This window comes from Tachyglossus aculeatus, chromosome 4 (genome assembly GCF_015852505.1).
Source record: "Tachyglossus aculeatus isolate mTacAcu1 chromosome 4, mTacAcu1.pri, whole genome shotgun sequence".
NCBI lineage: Eukaryota > Metazoa > Chordata > Mammalia > Monotremata > Tachyglossidae > Tachyglossus > Tachyglossus aculeatus.
Window position 1 is genome coordinate 63,194,846 of NC_052069.1, and position 22,580 is coordinate 63,217,425.

At 41.7% G+C, this 22,580-nt stretch overlaps 1 protein-coding gene across 1 annotated transcript in view; it reads right to left on the minus strand.

The window, feature by feature from the left end:
• NR5A2 (nuclear receptor subfamily 5 group A member 2) overlaps positions 1-22,580 on the minus strand; it is a 174,939-nt gene that overhangs the window by 78,186 nt on the left and 74,173 nt on the right. Inside the window, exons 6-7 of the mRNA XM_038745435.1 lie at positions 12,686-12,805; positions 436-583 (exon numbers count right to left, since the gene is read on the minus strand). Of these exons, the coding sequence (XP_038601363.1) occupies positions 436-583; positions 12,686-12,805 (268 nt within the window). The remainder of the gene's footprint in view (positions 1-435; positions 584-12,685; positions 12,806-22,580) is intronic.

Sequence of the window (22,580 nt, forward strand, 5' to 3'; positions counted from 1 at the left end):
CCCCATTTTACAGAGAGGGAACTGAGGCCCAGAGAAGTGAAGTGACTTGCCCAGAGTCACACAGCTGACAAGTGGTGGAGCGGGGATTTGAACCCACGACCTCTGACTCCAAAGCCCAGGCTCTTTCCACTGAGCAACGATACCTATCTGGAAATAAATCCAAGAACAATTAATCGCACCACTCTATGCCCAAGTGTGCTTTGGTGAAGGTAGCAAGCCTATCTTGGAGGATGAGCCTATTCTGGGAGAGTGCCCATTGGAGGTAAAAAGATCATGACATTAATATTTATCCCACAGTTGAGGCATCAAATCAGCAAAGGCTATTTTGGATCACAGATTAACAGCACATTTTAACGGCAAGATTTTCCAAATGATTTTCCAAACTGACCGAGGCAGGCCCAGCCGGCCCACTGGATTCGAAACAGGATTTCTTACCTAAGCTAAAGAGCACCAGGAATTTCAGACACACGAACTCTCGCAGGTCGAATTGCAGAGAACGGAGTTTTGCCACTAGCTCCTGGGCATGGCTCATGAGGCTATTTAAGGTGGCCCCAGCCTGGGCGGCGATCACTGCATAATCCACCTGCAAGAGAGCATCGTGTGGAGAAGCAATGATCAGATCAAGCACAGTGACCAGTAGACAATGTTCAGGAGACCTGAGAGAGCAGAATGGGCAAATTCGAACAAAAATGGCAGCATCAGTTTCTAATGGCGGCATGAGTTTCTCTTGGAAAATACAACTACTTTTGGCCTTAGTTAGATTTTAATAGTCCAATGCCCTGTCTCCCACTGGAGTATTTACTTTTCTTCACTGAATCTCAGAATTCTTATGTAACTTGGGTCATCCCCAGATGGTGAAATGTTACATAACTGGATGAGAAACGGAGATTAAAAAATTGGGACCCAATGTCATTTGCTATATCAGTTCTTGTTTAAAAACTGGGGTGGAAACCCAGCAAAGTGGTATTTGTGGACAAAACTGTGTCTTTCTCCCAAGACCACAATAGTCCTGCTATTAAGACCTTCTTTATTCTACACAAGTTGTCACTCTTGATTGGAAGACAGCATAAAATCTTCCATGGGATGCCAGTTTATTTCTTGATCTGCAGAATCTCAATTGGCAAACAGAAGTAAAGATGCTAGTAATCATCCCAGCCCCTCTGCTGCATTGTACCATAATGGATAAGACACAGCAGAGACTTGGATCTCCCATCTTTCTCCTCCTTCTCCTCTTCCTCCTCTCCCTCCTCCTCCAACTCTTCCTCCTCCTCAAAAGCTCTCAGGCAACCAGCTACTCTTTCAGGTGCATTTAATATTTGCAGCAGCAGCAAATTTGTCTGGGAGGCAGGTCCTCATCTGCCACTCACCAGGAGTAGACTGTATTAAATTTTTATATTTATTGACATTTCATTACCATAATTGACTGCACTTGGTTCTCTAGAAGAAGGCACGGGGCTGCCTTCTAAGCAGGAGAACTGGTCCCTGGAGTAGAATTTGCAATTAAAAACAAGACAGAATGGATTTTTTTTTTATTGTGTAAATATGATGAGTTGAATTTTCAGGTTTAACTAGAGAATACTGGGTGTACAGGAGCCTTTTACAAGAGTGAGAAAAATTATGAGTCAGTGGAAAGACGACCCCCAAAGGTGTCAATCAGTTTATATAAAGTCAACTGTGCATGAAAAAGCACCAGTTAATGCCAGTTCGGGGAAGGCGTTTCCATTAAGAACCCTGTTGTCTGTTATGCTTTGTCTGTACACTGATATCTGTCTGCAGAATTTAAGCTTGGAAAATTTGAATGGCTGTTTTAGTTTCTGATTCGGAAAAGCCTAACAATTAGGCAGTGATAATATGTTATTATGATCATTGTTATTTACAGAGCGCTCTAAGTGTAAAAGGCTCGGTATGAAACAAGAGGACAGGTTTCTGTCCTGAAATGAATACGTCGAGAGCTCCGACCCCCAATTCTCACTCAGGGAGAGCTCTGTTTATAGAAACAGGGTGATTGTCCTCTCACTTCTATTGGAAGGTTACATGAGACCACTGCCTCGGTGAAGATATCAGAGATGAAAAGAATACTGGAGAAATGCTTTATGAACAGATGAGATTAAAAGGGTTATCAGAAAAGGAAGCTGAATGGAGGGGGTGGAATATTTGAACGGATAGACATTGGTATAATGTTTCTTACCATTAGTGTCATTTATTTGCAAAAGGTTAATATAGCTACATATTACACCTTATAAGCCTTGTCAGAGTAAGAACTTGCCAGCTGTTAAGGAGATGGACTAAGTATTTTTAGATAATAATCACTACCTAATTATTTAATTGTAATGATTAAAGTGTATATATATATATATATATATATATATATATATGCACAAGAAGTATCTTGCTGTAAATACACTGTTCACTGATTATCCTATATGATAAAACCAGTGATTTATTTCATTAAATGATTCATATTAACCCATTATTCCTGGAAGGTCTGCTTAAAACTCGTATCTGTTAGGATTACGTAGTAAGATGGATATCAGACCATTGTTGATAATTAATTAAGTACATTTATTCATTTACTAGTTTATTAGGAATATCTTATATGCTCTTTAAATGGTCATTACCGCAGATTATTATTTTTAATTGCACCAATATGAAGAAGGAGGTATACTAATTTAGCCCTGAAATCATAAGCATTTCAAGCATATCTGAAATTTACGTTAATTATGAGCATAATTATATTTGCTTTGTTATTTCAGGGACAGACTGACCTCGATTTTATATACTCAGTAAAATTCACTTATTGCCCTGGGTTAGATGCAATAATTGTGCCGTTAAATCTAAGGACAGTGAGGAAACACGTTTGTGCAAATCACATTCATGAAAGGAGAAAGAAGTTTTAACTAAATCACCTTTCACGCTAAGAAGGGAACTTTTGATGACTTGGACATAGTAAAAGGGCTGTCGTTTCAAAGTAATTCAGAGTAACAGAACATAATGAATATGTTGCCAGTAGACCTTTCCCTTAGGATGATGTTCAAGTCATTGTTAATTAACTCTAATATGCAAATACCCAAATTGATAGCATTTTAAAGTACTATATTTCCTTTGAATCCCTCATTTTGACAGCACACTGTCATTTTTGAGTAGTATCTTATGACTGGTTTGTCTTTGAGGCTTGATGTACATAAGCTTGTAATGGGCAAGGAACACGTCTGCTAATTCTGTTGAACTGTGCTCTCTCAAGCGCTTACTACAGCGCCCTGGACATAATGAGGACTCGAGTAATAACTTTGGTTTATGAGTTGCTTTCATTGTTTTTGATGCTTCTGATTAAGATTTTATTATTATTATTATTATTACTAAGTACCTGAGTAGATAAAAGATAGTCAGATCCGGCACAATTCCTGTCCCACATGGGGCTCATACTCTTAAGTAGATGGGATAACAAGCATTCCTATTTTACGGAAGAGGTAACTGAGGCACATCAAACTTAAGAGACTTGCCCAAAACCAGGCAAGTGGATGAGCCAGGTTCAGAAGCCAGGCCTGTACTCTTTCCATGGGCTATGCTGCTTCCTGCCACTGTTGGAGGCTCTCCTTTGGCATTCCATAGGCACAAGAGATGCACTGATCCCATAGTGAAGAGACAAGTGTTTTGTTGATCTAGGAATGGCCTTGAAGCTCTGGTATGAGGCAACACAGACTGAACTCTTATTAGCATTTGCACACTGCAGAACAAACCCAGTGCTGGCTTTTCATTCAGTCGGGTTTCTCATTAACCTCTCGGTTTTCGTTTAATTTCATTTACTTTTCATCTCCTCGATTCTGCCTGAGCTAAATTTGGGCTGAAAGTGTGGGTCACCCCAAACTCCGAGCATGTGTCTTGCCCAGGGGGCTGAGGAGGAAGCTAGTCCAGGAAAGCCCGTGGGAGGAGAGGCAGGAGCCTGTCAAGAATACCCAGCCACAGGACCTGGCCCTTCTCCCAGTGGTTTGGTGTCTTGTTCATTCATTTAATCATATTCATTGAGTGCTTACTGTGTGCAGAGCACTGTACTAAGTGCTTGGTTAAGCTATGGAGCTGAGAGAAGAGATCTGTAGAACTGGGCACGCTATCATTGGCCCTCCTACCCATTCATCCTTAAGGTCTCTGAACCCGCTAATGCTGCCCTTTTTATGGATGTTGCCTCTCTATTTTTGCTACTGTGATTCTCCCTGTGGCTGCTATTCATTCAATTCATTCAATCGTATTTATTGAGCGCTTACTGAGTGCAGAACACTGTACTAAGCTCTTGGGAAGTACAAGTTGGCAACATATAGAGATGGTCCCTACCCAATAACGGGCTCACAGTCTAGAAGAGGGAGACAGACAACAAGACAAAATATGTGGACAGGTGTCAAGTCATCAGAACAAATAGAAATAAAGCTAGATGCCCATCATTAACAAAATAAATAGAACAGTAAATATGTACAAGTAAAATAAATAGAGTAATAAATCTGTACAAACATTTATGCAGATGCTGTGGGGAGGGGAAGGAGGTAGGGTGGGGGGATGGGGAGGAGGAGAGGAAAAAGGGGGCTTAGTCTGGGAAGGCCTCCTGGAAGAGGTGAGCTCTCAGTAGGGCTTTACTATGATCTACAAGGCCTGTTTTCACAGCCTTGAAAATCCTGTTGCGATGCCAAAAGGAGCTATGCTTCTCTGCTGTGCTAAAGGAAGCCTTCTTGGAGGAGGATCATGAGGCAGGGTCTTGGATGCAAAGATTTTAGATTTCCTGTTATTCTTAAGAAGACTCCATATGCATCTAGTGATATTGAAATGTAAATCAGAAAATACTCCAAAACCCTGAAAAAAGTTAGCCCTTATCCTATAAGGCATCATGGCAGGAGAGACGATTTAATGAAACAAACTCACACTTCGAAATGTCTGATTTAAGCTTCCACTTCTAATGATTTTCTTTCAGGGATATTGCTGGATTTAGTGAATGTTCCAACCTGAAGATTGTGTGGCATACTGAATGACACAGCAATATCGATTCCAATGCACTGGGAAATTTTCACTGGGGAAGCAGCGTGGCCTAGTGGAAAGAGCACAAGCCTGGGAATTAGAGGACCTGGGTTCTAATCCAAACTCCACCACTTGTCTGCAGTGTGACCTTGGGCAAGCCACTTAACTTCTCTGTGCCTCCATTACCTCATCTGTAAAATGGGGATTAAGACTGTGACTTATCAGCAACACTGAAACTAGAGGTCTGTGTAAAAATGGAATCGCAAAAGCCGTCAGAAAGCTGTGGTACAGTGGGATAGTTAGATATTTCCCATGTGAGTGAGTGGGGAGCTGAGATTGCAGTAGCACTTTATCAAAACCAGAAATAGATTCTGGCTCTCTCCTTTTCCCAGTTTGCCATCTGAAAATCTAAATTTCAAGACTCCCAGATTTGTTTTGTGGCAATAGAGGTACAGACATGACATTTCCCTGGCATCTCTGTCTCGGGGCACAATACCGCTGAATCCCAGCAAAGAGAAAGAAAAATTATATCATGATTTAGACAGGCACCTGCAGTACTTCCCAAATCTGCCCATGAGAGTTTATAAAACATGGTAGATAATGCTGAAACATGGAAAATGTTATCAGACCATCCGGAATCGGAAAGCTAAAGACAACAACCTAGTTCTGCTCCATGAGTGAGCGAAACAACAGCTCATACTTTCAAACAACCTATTCCACCGTCTCCCCCCGCCTCCCAATTATACTATCATCCAGCAAAAGGCCTGAGAGCTATCTATTGATTGCTGCAGCCATAGAGCCAAATGCCAAGCTGACTATCGTCTGACATACTCCAAATTCAAGCAATATAATTCAAACCAGCAAGAAGGCTCAAGATCATTATCTGGGAGAATAGAGCCTCCTCCTAAGAACTTTGGGAGGACATAATTGATCAATCATATCTACTGAGCACTTCCTGTGTGCAGAGCACTGTACTAAGCACTTGGGAGAGTGCAGTAGAGCAATAAAACAGACACATTCCCTGCCCACAGTGAATAATAATTGTGGTATTTATTAAGCACTTACTATGTGCCAAGCATTAAGGTCTATACAGCCAGTCATTCTGAAGCTGTTGAGTGCTGATGACTTACTCTAAAGATATGGACACAAGAAGAAATGCATGCAATTCTGAACCACTTCTCAGTGTCGGCATGGTGTTATTGTCTAATTAAATCCTAAAGAAAACTGAGATTATGTACCTTTCTTCACCTGAAAACTTTATGCACAACAGAATATTTTAACTGGCAATATGAACCTTAATGCTGTCTCCTATATCAGCACCATGTACCAAGCAGTACCATGTCCAGTGATGCTCACAGAGGCAAACAGAAAACGAAATCACAAAAATCAATCTTCCAGAGATTGATGGACAAAATATGGGGGCAACAGTTCATCAACTTCAATCAACTGTATTTATTGAGCACTTATGGTGTTCAGAGCACTGTGCCAAATGCTTGGGAGAGTACAATATAATAGAGTTGGTAGGTATGCATCCTGCCCACAATGAGCTTACAGTCTAGAAGGGTAGACAGGCATTAATATAAATAAATAAATTATGGTTATGCACAAAGTACTGTGGGGCTGAGGTTGGGTTGGTTAAGTGGAGTAAATCCAAGTGCAAGGGTGATGAAGAAGGGAGTGGGAGAAGAGGAAATGAGGGTTTAGTCAGGGAAGGCCTCTTGGAGAAGATGTATCTTGTTTCCAAGCTCTTAAAGTCTAGGTTCTGGTTATGCAGGTTCTTAGTTAAAATGACTTACTGCATTTGTTGAGAGCTTACTGTGTAGGGGGGAATTGTACTGGGCTCTGAAGAAAAACCCAAGGATGATAACTCAGACACCATCCCTGGTCCCTGGGGATTTACAGTCTAAACAACTTCACCTAGTTTTCCTACAGTGTGGGGTGTGCGTTCTTGAAAGACCTTGAAGGAAATCTGTTTTTGTATTACTCTCTCTTTTCATGGGCACAAATGATTTCTTCTGACATCATGGCTTGCTTTATAATAATAAATATGGTATTTGATAAGTGCCTTCTATGTACCAGGCACTGCTAAGTGCTGGGCTGAACACAAGCAGATCAAGACTCCCTAATGACATTATAGCCAAGACACCTAATAATAATTGCAGAATTTGTTAAGTGCTTACTATATGTGCCAAGCACTTTACTAAGCACTGGGGTAGATGCAAGATGATCAGGTCAGACACAGTCCTGGTCCTGCAAGGGGCTCGCTGTCTAAGGGAAAGGGAAAACAGTTTACAGAGTGGGAAATGTGGCACGGAGAAGTTAAGTGATTTTCCCAAGATCACACAGCAGGCAAAGTGGTGGAGCTGAGATTACAACTCAGATCCCCTGATTCCCAGCGAAAATTACATGCTATGGTAAAACTGAGTATGCTTGCTTATATCCAAATTGCTTCCTGCAAGAGAGCTGGCAAAGAAGGCAGAAAAATGCCTGATAATCATTAAATATAATTGCTATCTTTCCCTAAGGCATGATAACAGGTCAGTGATGGATCTTAGAAGAAATTGAGCTTCCCATCAGTTCAGGCTCCCAGACCAGAGCACCTCTCCACCTGCCTCCTAAAGGAATAACCTGGCAAAGATTAACCCGGTGCCATCCTAAAGCCACCCCAGAAAGGTGCTCAGAGTGGACTTTACCCCACAAGATACTTTTTAATGGTATTTGGTACGCATTTACTTCGTGCCAGGCACTATACTAAGCTTTGGGGTAGATACGAGCTAATCAGATTGGACATAGTCCATGTCCCACTGTGATCTTAAGTATTTGAGGCACATAGAAGTTAGGTGACTTGCCCAAGGTCACAATGCAGACATGTGAAAGAGTTAGGATCAGAACCCAGGTCCTCTGATTCCCAGGCCCACGCTCTTTCCACTGGACCCTGCTGCATAGAGAATTTGGTAACGGAGAATGTTGTCAGAGTTGTGCACAACTGGCTGAAATTCTAAGTTTTGCTCTGGGTCTGAGATCCTGGGGTAAATACTACCCATGGTGTAGCTCAGCCAAGGGTGGGAAATTGGGTTTCCAACCACAGTCAATTAAATAATGAGCGAACTTTATCCCTGTGCTCCCCTTGCATTTGAAATCTAGGTAGATGGGCAATGCGCTTGAAATGATAATTACCTTTGTTGAGGGGCAACCCCCAGTGCTGAAAATGAAATGTGCAATGGTTTATAAAGACCTGGGATGGGAGTGTTTTGAGAGAGAGGCAGTCATAAACCTGTTTTATTGCTGAAACTCAGACCAGAATGAAATCATATTAATTTATGTGCTGGGTCTTTTTCTTTCGTGTTACTTCCCACGGAAGGCTGCTATGGCCAGGGATCAGACTTTAAGATGTGGGCCTGTTTACTAGAAATAGGTTGCTGGAGATGGAAGTCTGCCCAAAGGCTTTAAAAAGAGGGAAAGTGGCTTGTAGCTGGGTGGAAAAGCAGGATTGATTGGATCAGCCTCTTATTCTCTTTGTTGGGCCATCTGGTCTAAGGCTTAATGGGGAGAATGGGATGATTCACTTGGCTCAGACCTTAATTAGTTTGTGATCTTATTCTGATCAGAAAAATTTCACTTCTAAATCACTTAAAGGAAGCATTGGAAACTCAGTCCTGCTATGTCAAATGGCATCCTAGCGGGAATGAAATGCCTGGCATTGGATTGTCAATGTGGACAGAAAGGAGCAGTGTCTCCTAGTGGGAAAAGCTGGGCTTGGGAATCAGAGGTCCTGATTTCTAATTCCATCTCTGCCCGTTGTTTGCTTTGTGACCTTGGGTGAGTCACTAAAATTCTCTGTGCTTCAGTTTTCCATTCTGTAAAACGGGGATGCAAATTCCTATTATCCCTTCTACTTAGACTGTGAGCCCAATGTAGGACAGGTTCTATGCCCTACCTGTATTTACTCCAGTGCTCAGAACAGTGCTTAACACATTGTAAGCCCTTAACAAATATAATAACACATATACATATATATATACAAGTAGACATAGTGAAACTAATAATAGAACATGGTCAAGACAATGCTCATAATAGGTTTCAACCCAGAAAAACACACCACCCTTATCTTCAGTTCAACATCCTGACTGAGGCTGAATATGCTCCAGATAGCCAAGGCTCTAAGCAGTTTCCATAGGGAGGCAAGTCCCAGATCTGTCACAAAATCTTTTAGACTGTAAGCTCATTATGGGTAGGGAAAGTGTCTGTTAATCCCATTGTATCATCCTCTCCCATGTGCTTAGTACAGTACCACTGATCGATCAGTTGGTTGATTGAAAATTGGCTTCCTTAAATTTCAGTCCACCACAGAAGCGGTATTAGACTCGAGAGATGCAGGGGTCGACCTGCCTTTTTACTCTAGTTCATTCATTTATTCATTCAATCTTATTTATTGAGGGCTTACTGTGCACAGTACTGTACTGGGCACTTCTTCATAAAAGAACTGCAAGGAAATGGTTTGACTTGATGAAAGGAGAACTGATCAAAGATTTCACCTTGCTTGGATGCTAAAATCACAAGTGTTAAAAATAATAATTAGTAATAATTATGGTATTTGTTAAGTGCTTTCTATGTGCCAGGCACTGTACTAAGTGTTTGGGTGGAGACAAGCAAATCTGTTAGACACAGTCCCTATAATAATAATAATAATGGCATTTACTAAGCGCTTACTATGTGCAAAGCACTGTTCTAAGTGCTGGGGAGGTTACAAGGTGATCAGGTTGTTCCACTTGGGGCTCACAGTCTTAATCCCCATTTTCCAGATGAGGTAACTGAGGCCCAGAGAAGTTAAGTGACTTGCCCAAAGTCACACAGCTGACAATTGTCAGAGATGGAATTTGAACCCATGACCTCTGACTCCAAAGCCCGTGCTCGTTCCACTGAGCCACGCATGGGGGCTCACAGTCTCAGTCCTCATTTTACGTATGAGGTAACTAAGGCACAAAGAAGTGAAGTGACTTGACCAAGATCACACAGCAGACAAGTGGCAGAGCCGGGAAGCCTCTGCAGGAGACTTTTTGCCTCGATTGCCTCTTGTAACATCTTCCTTCGTCAGGACTGCAGTGACAGAACTCTTGCTCCCTTCCCAGGCAGGGGGCCGTTGGTCTCTCTCTGTCTCTCTAGGACTGCCCCTGTCCTCATAAATATAGATCCTGAAAGTGTGCTTGGATCTACATCTTTGGAGGGCCCTGGTGCCCAGAGATGGTGGCAGGCCAGGGTGAATGGGGCCCTTGACTGTAGCCTGGCACCAATGGTTGCTGAAATTAAGTGAAGCCACAGATTTCCTGTCTTCCCACAAGGTCCTCCTGTCCATCAGATGCCCATCAGAAATAATAATAATAATAATGATGGTATTTGTTAAGTGCTTACTATGTGTAAAGCACCGTTCTAAGCGCTGAGGAGGTTACAAGGTGATCAGGATGTCCCACCGGGGGCTCACAGTTTTAATCCCCAGTTTCCAGATGAGGTAACTGAGGCCCAGAGAAGTGTAGTGACTTGTCCAAAGTCACACAGCTGACTGTTGGCAGAGCCGGGATGTGAACCCACGACCTCTGACTCCAAAGCCCGGGCTCTTTCCACTGAGCCACGCTGCTTCTTGGAAACTCCTCATGGCTAGTCCAAAGCCTAGGAGGAGTCCTGACCCCCTTACCAGCTCGCCACTGAGAAGCAGTGTGGCTGAATGTTTCTGCTAATTCTTTTGTACTGAGTACACTCTTCCAAGCACTTAATGCAGTTCTCCGCTCATAGTAAGCACTCAATAAATACCATTGATTGATTGATGGATAGTGGGAAATGCATGGTACTGGGAGTCTGAGAATTTGGGTTCTAGTCCTGGCTCTACAACTTGCCTGTTATATGACTCGGGGTAAGTCACTTTTCATTCATTCATTCAGTAGTATTTATTGAGCCCTTACTGTGTGCAGAGCGCTGTACTAAGCGCTTGGGAAGTACAAGTTGGCAACATATAGAGATGGTCCCTACCCAACAATGGGCTCACAGTCTAGAAGGGGGAGACAGACAACAAAACAAAACATGTGGACAGGTGTCAAGTCACCTAACTTCTGTGTGCCTCAGTTTCCTCATCTATAAAATAGGAAGCCTGCAGAAATGGCCCAGGGCCCAAGTTGAAAGTCAGGACTGTGACTGTGATTGTGATTGTGATTATCACCACTGCCATCACCTTTGAGATTTGTGGCTCTTAGAGGTAGCAGAACGCACTGTGGTCTAGTGGAAAGGGCACAGGGGAAGGAGTCACAGGATCTGGGTTCTAATCCCAGCTCTTCCATGTGCCTGCTATGTGACTTTGGGCAAGTCACTTAACTTCTCTGTGCCTCTGTTTCCTCTTCTATAAAATGGGTATTGAATACCTGTCCTCCTTTTTACTTCAACTGTAAGCCCCATCTGGGACAGAGATAGTGTTTGCCCTGATTATTTTGTATCTTCCTCAGTGCTTAGTATGATGCTTGTCAATAATAAGCAGTGGTATTTGTAATTATTATTATTATTATTATTATTATTATTATTATTATTATTATTATTATTATTATTATTATTATTATATTTTTAACCACTTACTATGGACCAGGCACTATATTAAGTCCTGGGGAAGATATAGGATAATCAGGTTGGTCACGGCCCATGGTCCCACATGGGGTTCACAGCTTTAATTCCCATTTTACAGAGACATAGAGACACAGAGAAGTCGTTTAATACTACTACTAATAATAATAATGATGGTATTTGTTAAGCACTTACTATGTGCCAAGCACTGTTCTAAGCGCTGGGGTAGATCCAAGATAATCAGGTTGTCCCATGTGGGGCTCAGTCTTCATCCCTGTTTTACAGATGAGGGAACTGAGGCACAGAGAAGTGAAGTGACTTGCCCAAAGTCACACAGCTGAAAAGTGGCGGTTGGGATTAGAACCCACGACCTCTGACTCCCAAGCCTGGGCTCTTGCCACTGAGTCACATTGCTTGGCAGAGCTGGGATTAGAACTCAGGTCCTCTGATTCCCAGGCCCAAGCTTTTTCCCATAGACCATGTTACTTCCCAACACTTAATGAATATCACAGTTATAATTATTATTATTATTGTTAATAAAATGCTAAGGCATCAGGTACTCCCTGAGACGTCCCTCAGGATCCTGGACCTTAAAAGCAATGATCCAGGAAGATGGAATGGGGAGAACAGTGCAGGCGCTTTGTACAGTGCTCTGCACACAGTAAGCGCTCAATAAATACGATTGAAGGAATGTGGGAAGGTAGTCAAGGGAAGCCACCCCACCCTGTTTCTGCTGGACATTGTCAGTTGGTTTCTACTCTCAGGGATGATTTAATTTGGGGAGGGTAATACCCCTGAGAAGAGTGCGGCAGGATGTACAATGCTCTATTCTTCCTCTATCAGTTACAGCAGCTTAAAGGCCTATCTGGAAAGCCAAAGTGCCCCGATTGTTTGCTTTCATAAGTGAAGCAATAATCATCCAACTAGAAACAGAGCGCAAAAGCCATTCCCGTTGCATTATTGTCTGTCGTCAATCTCTATTTCACAGTCCAAGAGTGCTGTTGCTGAATAACTTGAAAGGCTGCCATGCCGAAGATGCTTAATAAAGAAAACCAAAAAACACTTTTTTTTTTAAGTTACTACTCACTTGTTGCCCAGTAACTAGAAAGATTGAACCTTCTTTCCCATGTACCACCTGTCGGTAAATGTGATCGAGAATTAAGAGTTCACTCCAGCAGTTCTGAAGTAGCTTCATTTGGTCATCAACCTGTAAACAAAGCAGAAAAAAATGAGGCAATTGTTTCAAAAGCTATTTTTCATAATCCTGTATGTTGTTGATTTGGGTGGAGGAAAATATTCAAACATACTATAATTGATCCCCTATTATTCTGTAAACCATTATTCTCTGTTGAATAAATTGCATATTTAGGTGCATTAGGTCCTATATAAATCCTTCAGAAGGCATTTATAATCAATGATCTGCCAGAAAAAGGGCAATCCATTAGAGGGTTAGAGAGGCATACATTAGATTGATAAAATATATGCATCTGTATAAAACATTAATAGAGCTATTAGAATAGTCCAGTGAGAGATTAAGATGTCCCTAAATGTGAAATGTCTGGTGCACCACAATCACCACTATAATGATCCTAAATAGTAAGGTATAAGTAAATATATTAAACTAAAATGGAAAGAGGCTAATATCTCTCAATTTAGTAGGAACTGTCTTTGCCAAATAGAATGTAATGAAACAAAATTAATACAATAATTCCAATGGCTACTAGTGATATAATATTATGTTAATATTTATTGTTTGCTTGGAATATGAGATACACTATTATGCAAATGATCCCTGTCTGAAAATTCTTTCTTTCAAGAAAGAGACATACATACTGACATATTCATTTTGACAATGGGGAATTTAAAAAAATGAAAATGTAAAAATAAAAATAAAAAATGTAAAAAATCCATTTTAGCCCACTGACCTGTGGCATAGTTCATATTTAACGCACTAATTATTTTAGGGACTTATGGCTGATTATCACATCTGCCTCAATTCAGAACCTGGACACTAATATTGCAAGTATAAATTGAGATGTAGATAGACATCTTAGTGAAAAATTAATGTTCTTATGGGAAAAAAGTAATGGAGGGTTTAGATGGGTGGTAAGTCACTAGATTTTAACAAAACAAGGTAAAAAATGAAACAGCTGGCTCCATCTTACGTCTTCCTCTTATACTCAGCTTATGCCCTTCTCTTCTCCCTCTGACACCTCATAACTATTTCTTGTTCTCCCGCTTTTTCCCTTAGCCTGGAATACCCTTCCAATCTGGCATCAGAAAACTATATCTCTGCCCTCCCTGAAAGGCTTCTAAAAAGTCACTTCCTCTATTAGGCCTTCTGTGATCAATCTCTGCACATTCCCGGTCCTGTCAACCCTCCAACTACCTCAGCTGTCCTCGGCTTTTTTTGTTTTGTAATTTTGACATTTACATCTATTCTCTCACTCTTAATTACTATTATTGCTTATCAATTTTAGGTCAACTATCTTCCCCATTAGCTCTTAAACGTTTGGAAAGCAGGGACCATCTCTAACTTCTTTTCCACGCTCCCCAAGTAATGTGGTACTAATTATCTGCATGCATTCAGTATTCGGTATATATCTCTCCCACAGTTGGCTCTGAGGACTGTGCTCCACCCATTCATTCAATCATATTTATTGAGCACTTACTGTGTGCAGAGCACTGTACTAAGTGCTTAGCACTGTACTAAGCACTTAGCACTGTACTAAGCGCTTAGGTAATCGATAGAGTTGTTATTGATGTCACTGTGGAAGGCAGACTTCGGAAGCATGTGGTCATAGAGATCCACTTCAGGACATCTCTCAATTAAACGAATTGTCACCTGGGGATTGTAAACTACTACCCCTGTCTCTTCCCCAACAATGAACTGTCAGCACTTCTACTTTGTGGTTGACTATCCTATCTCGTCTGGATTACTGTATCAGCCTCCTCTCCGATCTCCCATCCTGCTGTCTCTCCCCACTTCAATCCATACTTCACGCCGCTGCCTGGATTGTCTTTGTCCAGGAACGCTCTGGGCATGTTACTCCCCTCTTCAAAAATCTCCAGTGGCTAGCAATCAACCTATGCATCAGGCAAAAACTCCTCACCCTCAGCTTCAAGGCTGTCCATCACCTCGCCCCCTCCTACCTCACTTCCCTTCTCTCCTTCTCCAGCCCAGCCCGCACCCTCCACTCCTCTGCCGCTAATCTCCTCACCGTGCCTCGTTCTCACCTATCCTGCCATCGACCCCCAGCCCACATCATCCCCATGGCCTGGAATGCCCTCCCTCTGCCCATCCGCCAAGCTAGCTCGCTTCCTCCTTTCAAAGCCCTACTGAGAGCTCACCTCCTCCAGGAGGCCTTCCCAGACTGAGCCCCCTCTTCCTCTCCCCCTCCTCAGCATCCCATCCCCCCACCTTGCCTCCTTCCCCTCCCCACAGCACCTGTATATATGTATGTATGTTTGTATGCATTTATTACTCTATTTATTTTATTTGTACATATTTATTCCATTTATTTTATTTTGTTAATATGTTTTGTTTTGTTGTCTGTCTCCCCCTTCTAGACTGTGAGCCTACTGTTGGGCAGGGACCGTCTCTATATGTTGCCAACTTGTACTTCCCAAGTGCTTAGTACAGAGCTCTGCACACAGTAAGCACTCAATAAATACAATTGAATGAATGAATGAATGAATGAATGAATGACTATGCCATGGGGGAATTGGGCAGCTTTAGACACAAAAGATGTCTGAAGGCATTTCACTTAAGCATATTTTCAAAGGAATTCTTTAAACTACTGACTGATATGGCCAAATATTTTACTACCTAAGTGTCACAGCTCATGAAGCATAATGCCAGAGAGCTTCTAGATCAGGGGCTGAAATTGACTTTTAAAACTAGTTCATCCGACATTTCTAGGTCTTATTATGACTATAACAGCAAACGCATTATCACAACCTTATCCAAAATTGATCATTATATTGTCTATTAGTGGTGCATAAGCAGCACGGGATGGCAAATTCAGACTATTTCACATTTTTTTCCCACGACTTGAAGCAGAATAAAATCTGACATTATTAACTAGCCTTCTCTGGGGTGCTCAAGCATGAAACAAATTCTACCTCATTAAACCTGCAACATCCAGGCAATTCAGGGGAATTTTTTTTATCACCGTTGTGTGAATGGGAAGCTGAAATGTTAAGTAGTTTGGTTACAACCAAAGCAGGGGCACCTCTGAGATGAGACTTCAGGTCTTGGACATCCAAAAGTATCTTCCTCATAAGATGCCCACAAGAGATAAAGAACCCCAACAGCAGTTTATGCTGAGTTTGTATTAGGCATGGCAAGAGAGACAATGGGACAAATCTCCTTCTCTATTGCACATTTTCTGGCGACCAAAGGCACTGTTAGGGCTAGGGGTGTTTGTACCCAGCCAGGACTATTCATTCTTTTCAATCGTATTTATTGAGCACTTACTGTGGGCAGAGCACTGTACTAAGCACTTGGGAAGTACAAGTCGGCCACATATAGAGACTATCCCTACCCAACAATGGGCTCACTCTCTAGAAGAGAGAAACAGACAACAAAACAAAACATGTAGAAAGGTGTCAAAACTGTCAAAATAAATAGAATTGTAGCTATATACACATCTTTAAAAAATAGAATAGTAAATATGTACAAGTAAAATAAATAGAGTAATAAATCTGTACAAATATATGCAAGTGCTGCGGGAAGGGGAAGGAGGTAGGATGTGGAGATGGGGAGGAGGAGAGGAGAAAGGGGGCTCACTCTGGGAAGGCCTCCTGGAGGAGGTAAATACTCTTTGAAAGCCTCCTTATACACATACTGCTGTTGTCTACACACCTAGCACATGCACTAAGAGTTCTATGTCTTCAGAAGCAGATGCAGAAGGCTAAGTATAAGATCTATAATATGTCGATGTGTTTTGTTTATTTTTTAATGGTGTTTCTTAAGCACTTACTATGTCATGCACTGTACTAAGTGCTGGGGTAAGATAATGAGACAGGACACAGTCCCTGTCCCAGTTGGGGGTCACAGTCTTAATTCCCATTTTACAGTTGAGGTAACTGAACCACAGAGAAGTCAAGTGTCTTGCCCAAGATCACAGAGCAGATAGGTGGAGGAGTCGGGATTAGTAGCTAGGTCCTCTGACTCCCAGTTCCGTGCTCTTTCCATTCAGGCCATAGTGCGTCTCATTTTTTGATGAATGAAAACTCCTTAAGTGAAACCTGGGACTATTGGGTTCAATTCTGGTCTCTGCTATCTTAAGAAGGAAGTGATGGTGTGGAAAGATACAAGGAAAGAAAAACAAAAGAAAAACAAAATAATTGGCGGGGCGGGGCAGGTGTTGAAGCAGCTTCTTTAAGATGATGGACTAAAATGGAAAGATGCAGACTGAGAGAGGACAGAACTGAAATTTACAAAGTCATGGAGGAGGTGAGCAGGGCAAGCATAGAATTCCACGTAAAATTCCAAATGAGAGGGAACTCACTGAAGGTTGAAAGTTTGAAATGAAAAAAAAAAGGAAACTTTTTTTCTCACAGCAGGTGGTAAAAAAACACTATTTCACATAGCAGATAGTAAGTTTGTGGAATTCATTATACCAGTAAGTTATGCAGGCAGAAAAAAATCAATTGATTCAAAGGTATTTGGATACATTTGTGGGTGAGAGCTCCATAACAGTGATTATAAGGATAGGCTACGTCCTTTTCCACACGGTTGGCTGTTCTTGCAAAAATCCATACTTGGGTCATGAGCTCTGTGTGGGAAAGGGGCTGGGTCTGATCTTAGTATCTTGTTTTTAATCCCTTAGCATATTGAGTAGGCATTGTAGTAGTAATTTGTTTATTTGTATTAATGTCTGTCTTCCCCTCTAGACTGTAAGCTCACTGTGGGCAGGGAATATGTCTGTTTATTCTTATATTGTATTCTCCCAAGCGCTTAGTACAGTGCTTTGCACACAGTAAATACTCAATAAATAGAAATACAATTGAATGAATGAATGAATGAATAATAGTAATAACAATATTTAGTGAGTGTGGTGCAATATACTAAGGGTCTGGGAAAATACGCCAGAAGCCCAGACAATTTCTCTGTTCCCCAAAATCCTCAATAAATACTAATAATAATATTAATAATGACGGTATTTGTTCAGTGCTTACTATGTGCCAGGTACTGTACTAAGCAGTAGGGTGGACACAAGCAAATTGAGTTGGACAGTCTCTTTCCCATAGTGGGGCTCACAGTCTCAATTCCCATTTTACAGATGAGGTAACTGAGGCACAGAGAAGTAAAGTGACTTACCCAAGGTCACACAGCAGTCAAATACTACTACTACTACTACTACTACTACTACTACTACTACTACTACTACTATTAGTCAGTCAGTCAATCATATTAATTGAGTGCTTACTGTGTGCAGAGCACTGTACCAAGCTCTTGGGAGAGTACAATACAACAACGAGCTTACATTATGGCTGCTGTTGCTACTACCACTACTAGTACTACATGAAAGAAGCTCAATGGACTTTTGAGCTGGCCAGCAGCACACTGTTTCTGTCCTTCTCTTCTATTATTCTAATCTACTTCTTTTCATAAATGACCATTGCTGAGGATGGGACTGGGCAATTTTTCATTTTGAGGAGGGATTCAATTTGGGTTGGGACATTCAGAGGCAAAGAATTGAGGGGATAGGGTATCAAGGGCGAGGGAGGAAAAGAGGGATAAAAGAGAAAAGAAAGATGGAGAAGAGGGAGGGGGAGAAGGGATAAAGGAAGAGGAGGCAGAGGAGGAGCAGAAAGGAAAGGAGGCAAGAAAGTCACAGTTCTCATTTTCCCTGCTGCTTAATTTTTTTTGATGGCATTTATTAAGCACTTACTATGTGCAAAGCACTGTTCTAAGTGCTGGAGAGGTTACAAGGTGATCAGGTTGTCCCTTGTGGGGCTCACACGCTGCCATTGCCACCATGATTTATCTAATATTTACTGGCTCTGGGGTGCTTACAGAGAATCACCTCTTGTTTCTGGCCTTCTAGACTGTAAGCATGTTAATAATAATAATAATGATGGCATTTATTAAATGCTTACTATGTGCAAAGCACTATTCTAAGCACTGGGGAGGATACAAGGTGATCAGGTTGTCCCACGTGGGGCTCACAGTCTTAACCCCCATTTTACAGATGAGGCAACTGAGGCACAGAGAAGTGAAGTGACTTGCCCAAAGTCACACAGCTGACAATTGGTGGAGCCGGGATTTGAACCCATGACCTCTGACTCCCAAGCGCATGCTCTTTCCATTGAGCCACGCTGCTTCTCTAAGGGGAAGCAGCATGGCTGCTTAAGTTGAGGGAACGTCTGCTAATTCTGTTGTATTGAACTCTCCCAAGTGCTTAGCACAGTGCTCCGCACACAGTAAACTCTCAATAAATATGACCAGTTGATTGGCCCTAGAGCCCCCACGAGAATGTGGTGGAAGACTGTGGTTCATTCATTCATTCAATTGTATTTATTGAGCGCTTGCTGTGTGCAGAGCACTGTACTAAGCACTGTACTGCTGCGGCCACTTGGAACTCCTCGGGGCTGGAGACTGATCAAACCATCCTCCAGTTCAGAGGCACTGCCTGCTATTACCCCAACACTTGTGGGGAGCCAGAGCTGCAAACCCCTATCTCGCCCTCCTACAGAGCTGCAAACCCCTATCTCGCCCTCCTAGGGTTTCCCAGATGAGGTGAGAGGAGAGGCCATGGCTTGGCCCTGGAGCTTGGTGGACGGAGAAAAAATTAACTGGCATTGGTGGCAGTGAACTGGGGACAGGGGATAATAAAAAATAATGATAGCTCGTCTCCCACCCTGCTCTTTTTCTGACTCCAAGGGATGAAGTGGGCTTGTGATCGCTGCCCACCTTTCTCCAAACTAATAGGTCTGGCCCCTTGGGGTCAACACCATGGGGTCCTCTTCCCGCTATGGAGTAGGTTGATGCAGAGAGTCCTGGACACTGCTGAATGGGAACGTGTCTGCTAATTCTGTTTTACTCCCCCAAGCGCATAGAATCAAGGCCCTACTGAGAGCTCACCTACTCCAGGAGGCCTTCCCAGACTGAGCCCCTTCCTTCCTCTCCCCCTCGTGCCCCTCTCCATCCCCCCATCTTACCTCCTTCCCTTCCCCACAGCACCTGTATATATGTATGTATGTTTGTACATATTTGTTACTCTATTTATTTATTTATTTATTTATTTTACTTGTACATATCTATTCTATTTATTTTATTTTGTTAGTATGTTTGGTTTTGTTCTCTGTCTCCCCCTTTTAGACTGTGAGCCCACCGTTGGGTAGGAACTGTCTCTATATGTTGCCAACTTGTACTTCCCAAGCGCTTAGTACAGTGCTCTGCACACAGTAAGTGCTCAATAAATACAATTGATGATGATGATGATGATGTGCTCTGCTAGTGCTCAATATATACGATTGATTGATTGATGTACAGATATACAGATTCTGCTCTTGTTGTGAGAACACACTCTTTAGTCATGCTTTTAACATCCATACGTAAGAGGCTAGATTTATCTTAGTGATGGTGGTGACTGATTTCTTTGTTATCTCTTGATAAGAAGCTCAGCAGTTCTCCAGCTATTCTAATTTGGTAACCAAATGGTAGAAAATAATGGAAGCTAAATTACCGATGTCGAATAAGTTCTCTGACTCAGTTTGAATATTGAGCGGGAAACAATGAGGGATGGGATTTTTTTTAAGTTGTGGGTAAATCATTTCATTATGTAGTTGAGACTCTCTCACAATTGGAAACCCTATCCCATGTAATCTTGCACTATCAGTTACGATAAAGGAAGGATTTATCTCAGAAATGCTAGTTACTCATCTAAGGAACTATTCCTATTGATGTTATAGATGAGAGAGCCTGAAGCAATACAAGAGTCATATTGTTGTAGAACACATACTTCCCACAACGCAGAGTGTTAATCATTAGAAACTTTTGCTTTCTCAGAAGAGCAGTGAAACTGGGAAACTCTAAAATGAAGAAAAATGAGTGTGTTTTTTTGAAGCACATTTCCACCTTATCAATACCTCATTGTTTTGCCTTCACTTCCAACAACTGCAAATTTATTGCAATTTCCCTCTTGCTGAGAAATCTCGAGTTTTGAGTCTCTGTGAATCACTTGCTGCTGCAAGGCTTCGGGGGGCTAAATTGCTTTAAGTAAACGTTTCACCGGGTATCATTGACATTATGAAATTCTACGGTTCCATAATCTCAACCCTCATTTTTGCAGATTTGAACATTCTTTTCATTCGGAAGTAATGGAACCGAGCTCCTAAATTCTGCAAAAAATGATCAAAATATCCGTGTGTGTGTGTGTGTGTGTAAGTACAGTTGAAGAAGGAATCTAATGACTAAAACAGAAGTGGCAGAAATGCCCTTTGGTGTGGGAATTGCTTTCTGTGATTTGTAATAATCAGAATTAATTTCTGGAGTTCACCTCATCACTGTAAAAAAAATCTCCCATCATTTAATAGCTTCTTCCTGGTGAGTGTGATGTTACTAAACATCTGTCGGAAATCCTGGTCTGAAATTTGAAATGGAAAAGTTTAAATGACAATTTTTTCTCAAGAACTTTTGAGATGCAGTGAGGTCTGGTGGAAAGAACATGGTTCTGGGTATCGGAGCATCTGGTTTCTAATCCTGCTGTGCCATGTGCCTGCTAGGTGACCTTGGGCAAGTCGTTTAACTTCTCTGTGCCTCAGTTTTCTCAACTGTAAAATGGGGGCAGGGGCTGGGTCTTACTGATTAACTTGCATCTACCCAGATCCTAGAAAAGTACTCAACACAGTTAGTGCTTAACAAATATCATTTAACAAAACAAAACAAAACAAAGCATAACAACTCTTTGGAAATGTCAGAAGGCATAGAAGGCCACCAGAGAACTGTTTTTACCTTTTCTCTTTTCCTTTTTCAAGAAGGAGCATGGCTTAGGCGAAGGAGCATGGGGTTTGGAGTCAGAGGACTTGGATTCTAATCGCCATTCTGCCACATGCTTGCTGTGTGACTTTTGGCAAGTCACTTTCCTTAGCTAGGCCTCAGTTTTCTTATTCGCAAATTGGAGATTTAATACCCATTCTCCCTCCTAGACAGTGAGCCCCATTTAGGATAGGGAATGTGTCTAATCTAATTATCATGTAACTTGGCTCAGTGGAAAGAGCACGGGCTTTGGAGTCAGAGGTCATGGGTTCAAATGCCGACACCACCAATTATCAGCTGTGCGACTCTGGGCAAGTCACTTCACTTCTCTGTGCCTTAGTTATCTCATCTGTAAAATGGGGGTGAAGACTGTGAGCCCTCTGTGGGACAACCTGATCACCTTGTAACCGTCCCAGTGCTTAGAACAACGCTTTGCACATAGTAAGTGCTTAATAAATGCCATTATTATTATTATAGTAAACATTTAACAAATACTATTATTATTATTATTATTATTGTTATTTCTTTTTTTTTCAGGCAGAATGAGTCCATCCCTGTCTTGTGTTTCACCAGAAAAGCACACTCAAAGTGCTGACATTTGTATCCCTGGGTAAGCTATTACGGTTATGAAAATGTTTCAGGGTTCCTTTCAGTGGCAGGGAGGAGCATCAAAATGAAATGCATTCAAATGCCCAAATCCAAGCCCACAATTGTAAATACTCTCAATGATTATCTGCAGATACAATAAACTGTTACAAAGTCCAGGAAAAATGATTTAACATTAACTACGATTAAAACAGCACTAAAAAACGAATCTCAGCAGAGACTTAACAGCACTCCCTTCTGAAATGATGCATGGATGTAATCCAGAATAGGTTTATAACTCTAATGTCTTATTCCGCCTTGAGAAAAGTGGTAAAGACGCTAGTGAATTTTAGAATTGGGTTATTGTTATTTTACTACTGCTGAGCTTTCCCTTTAATGTTTCCCA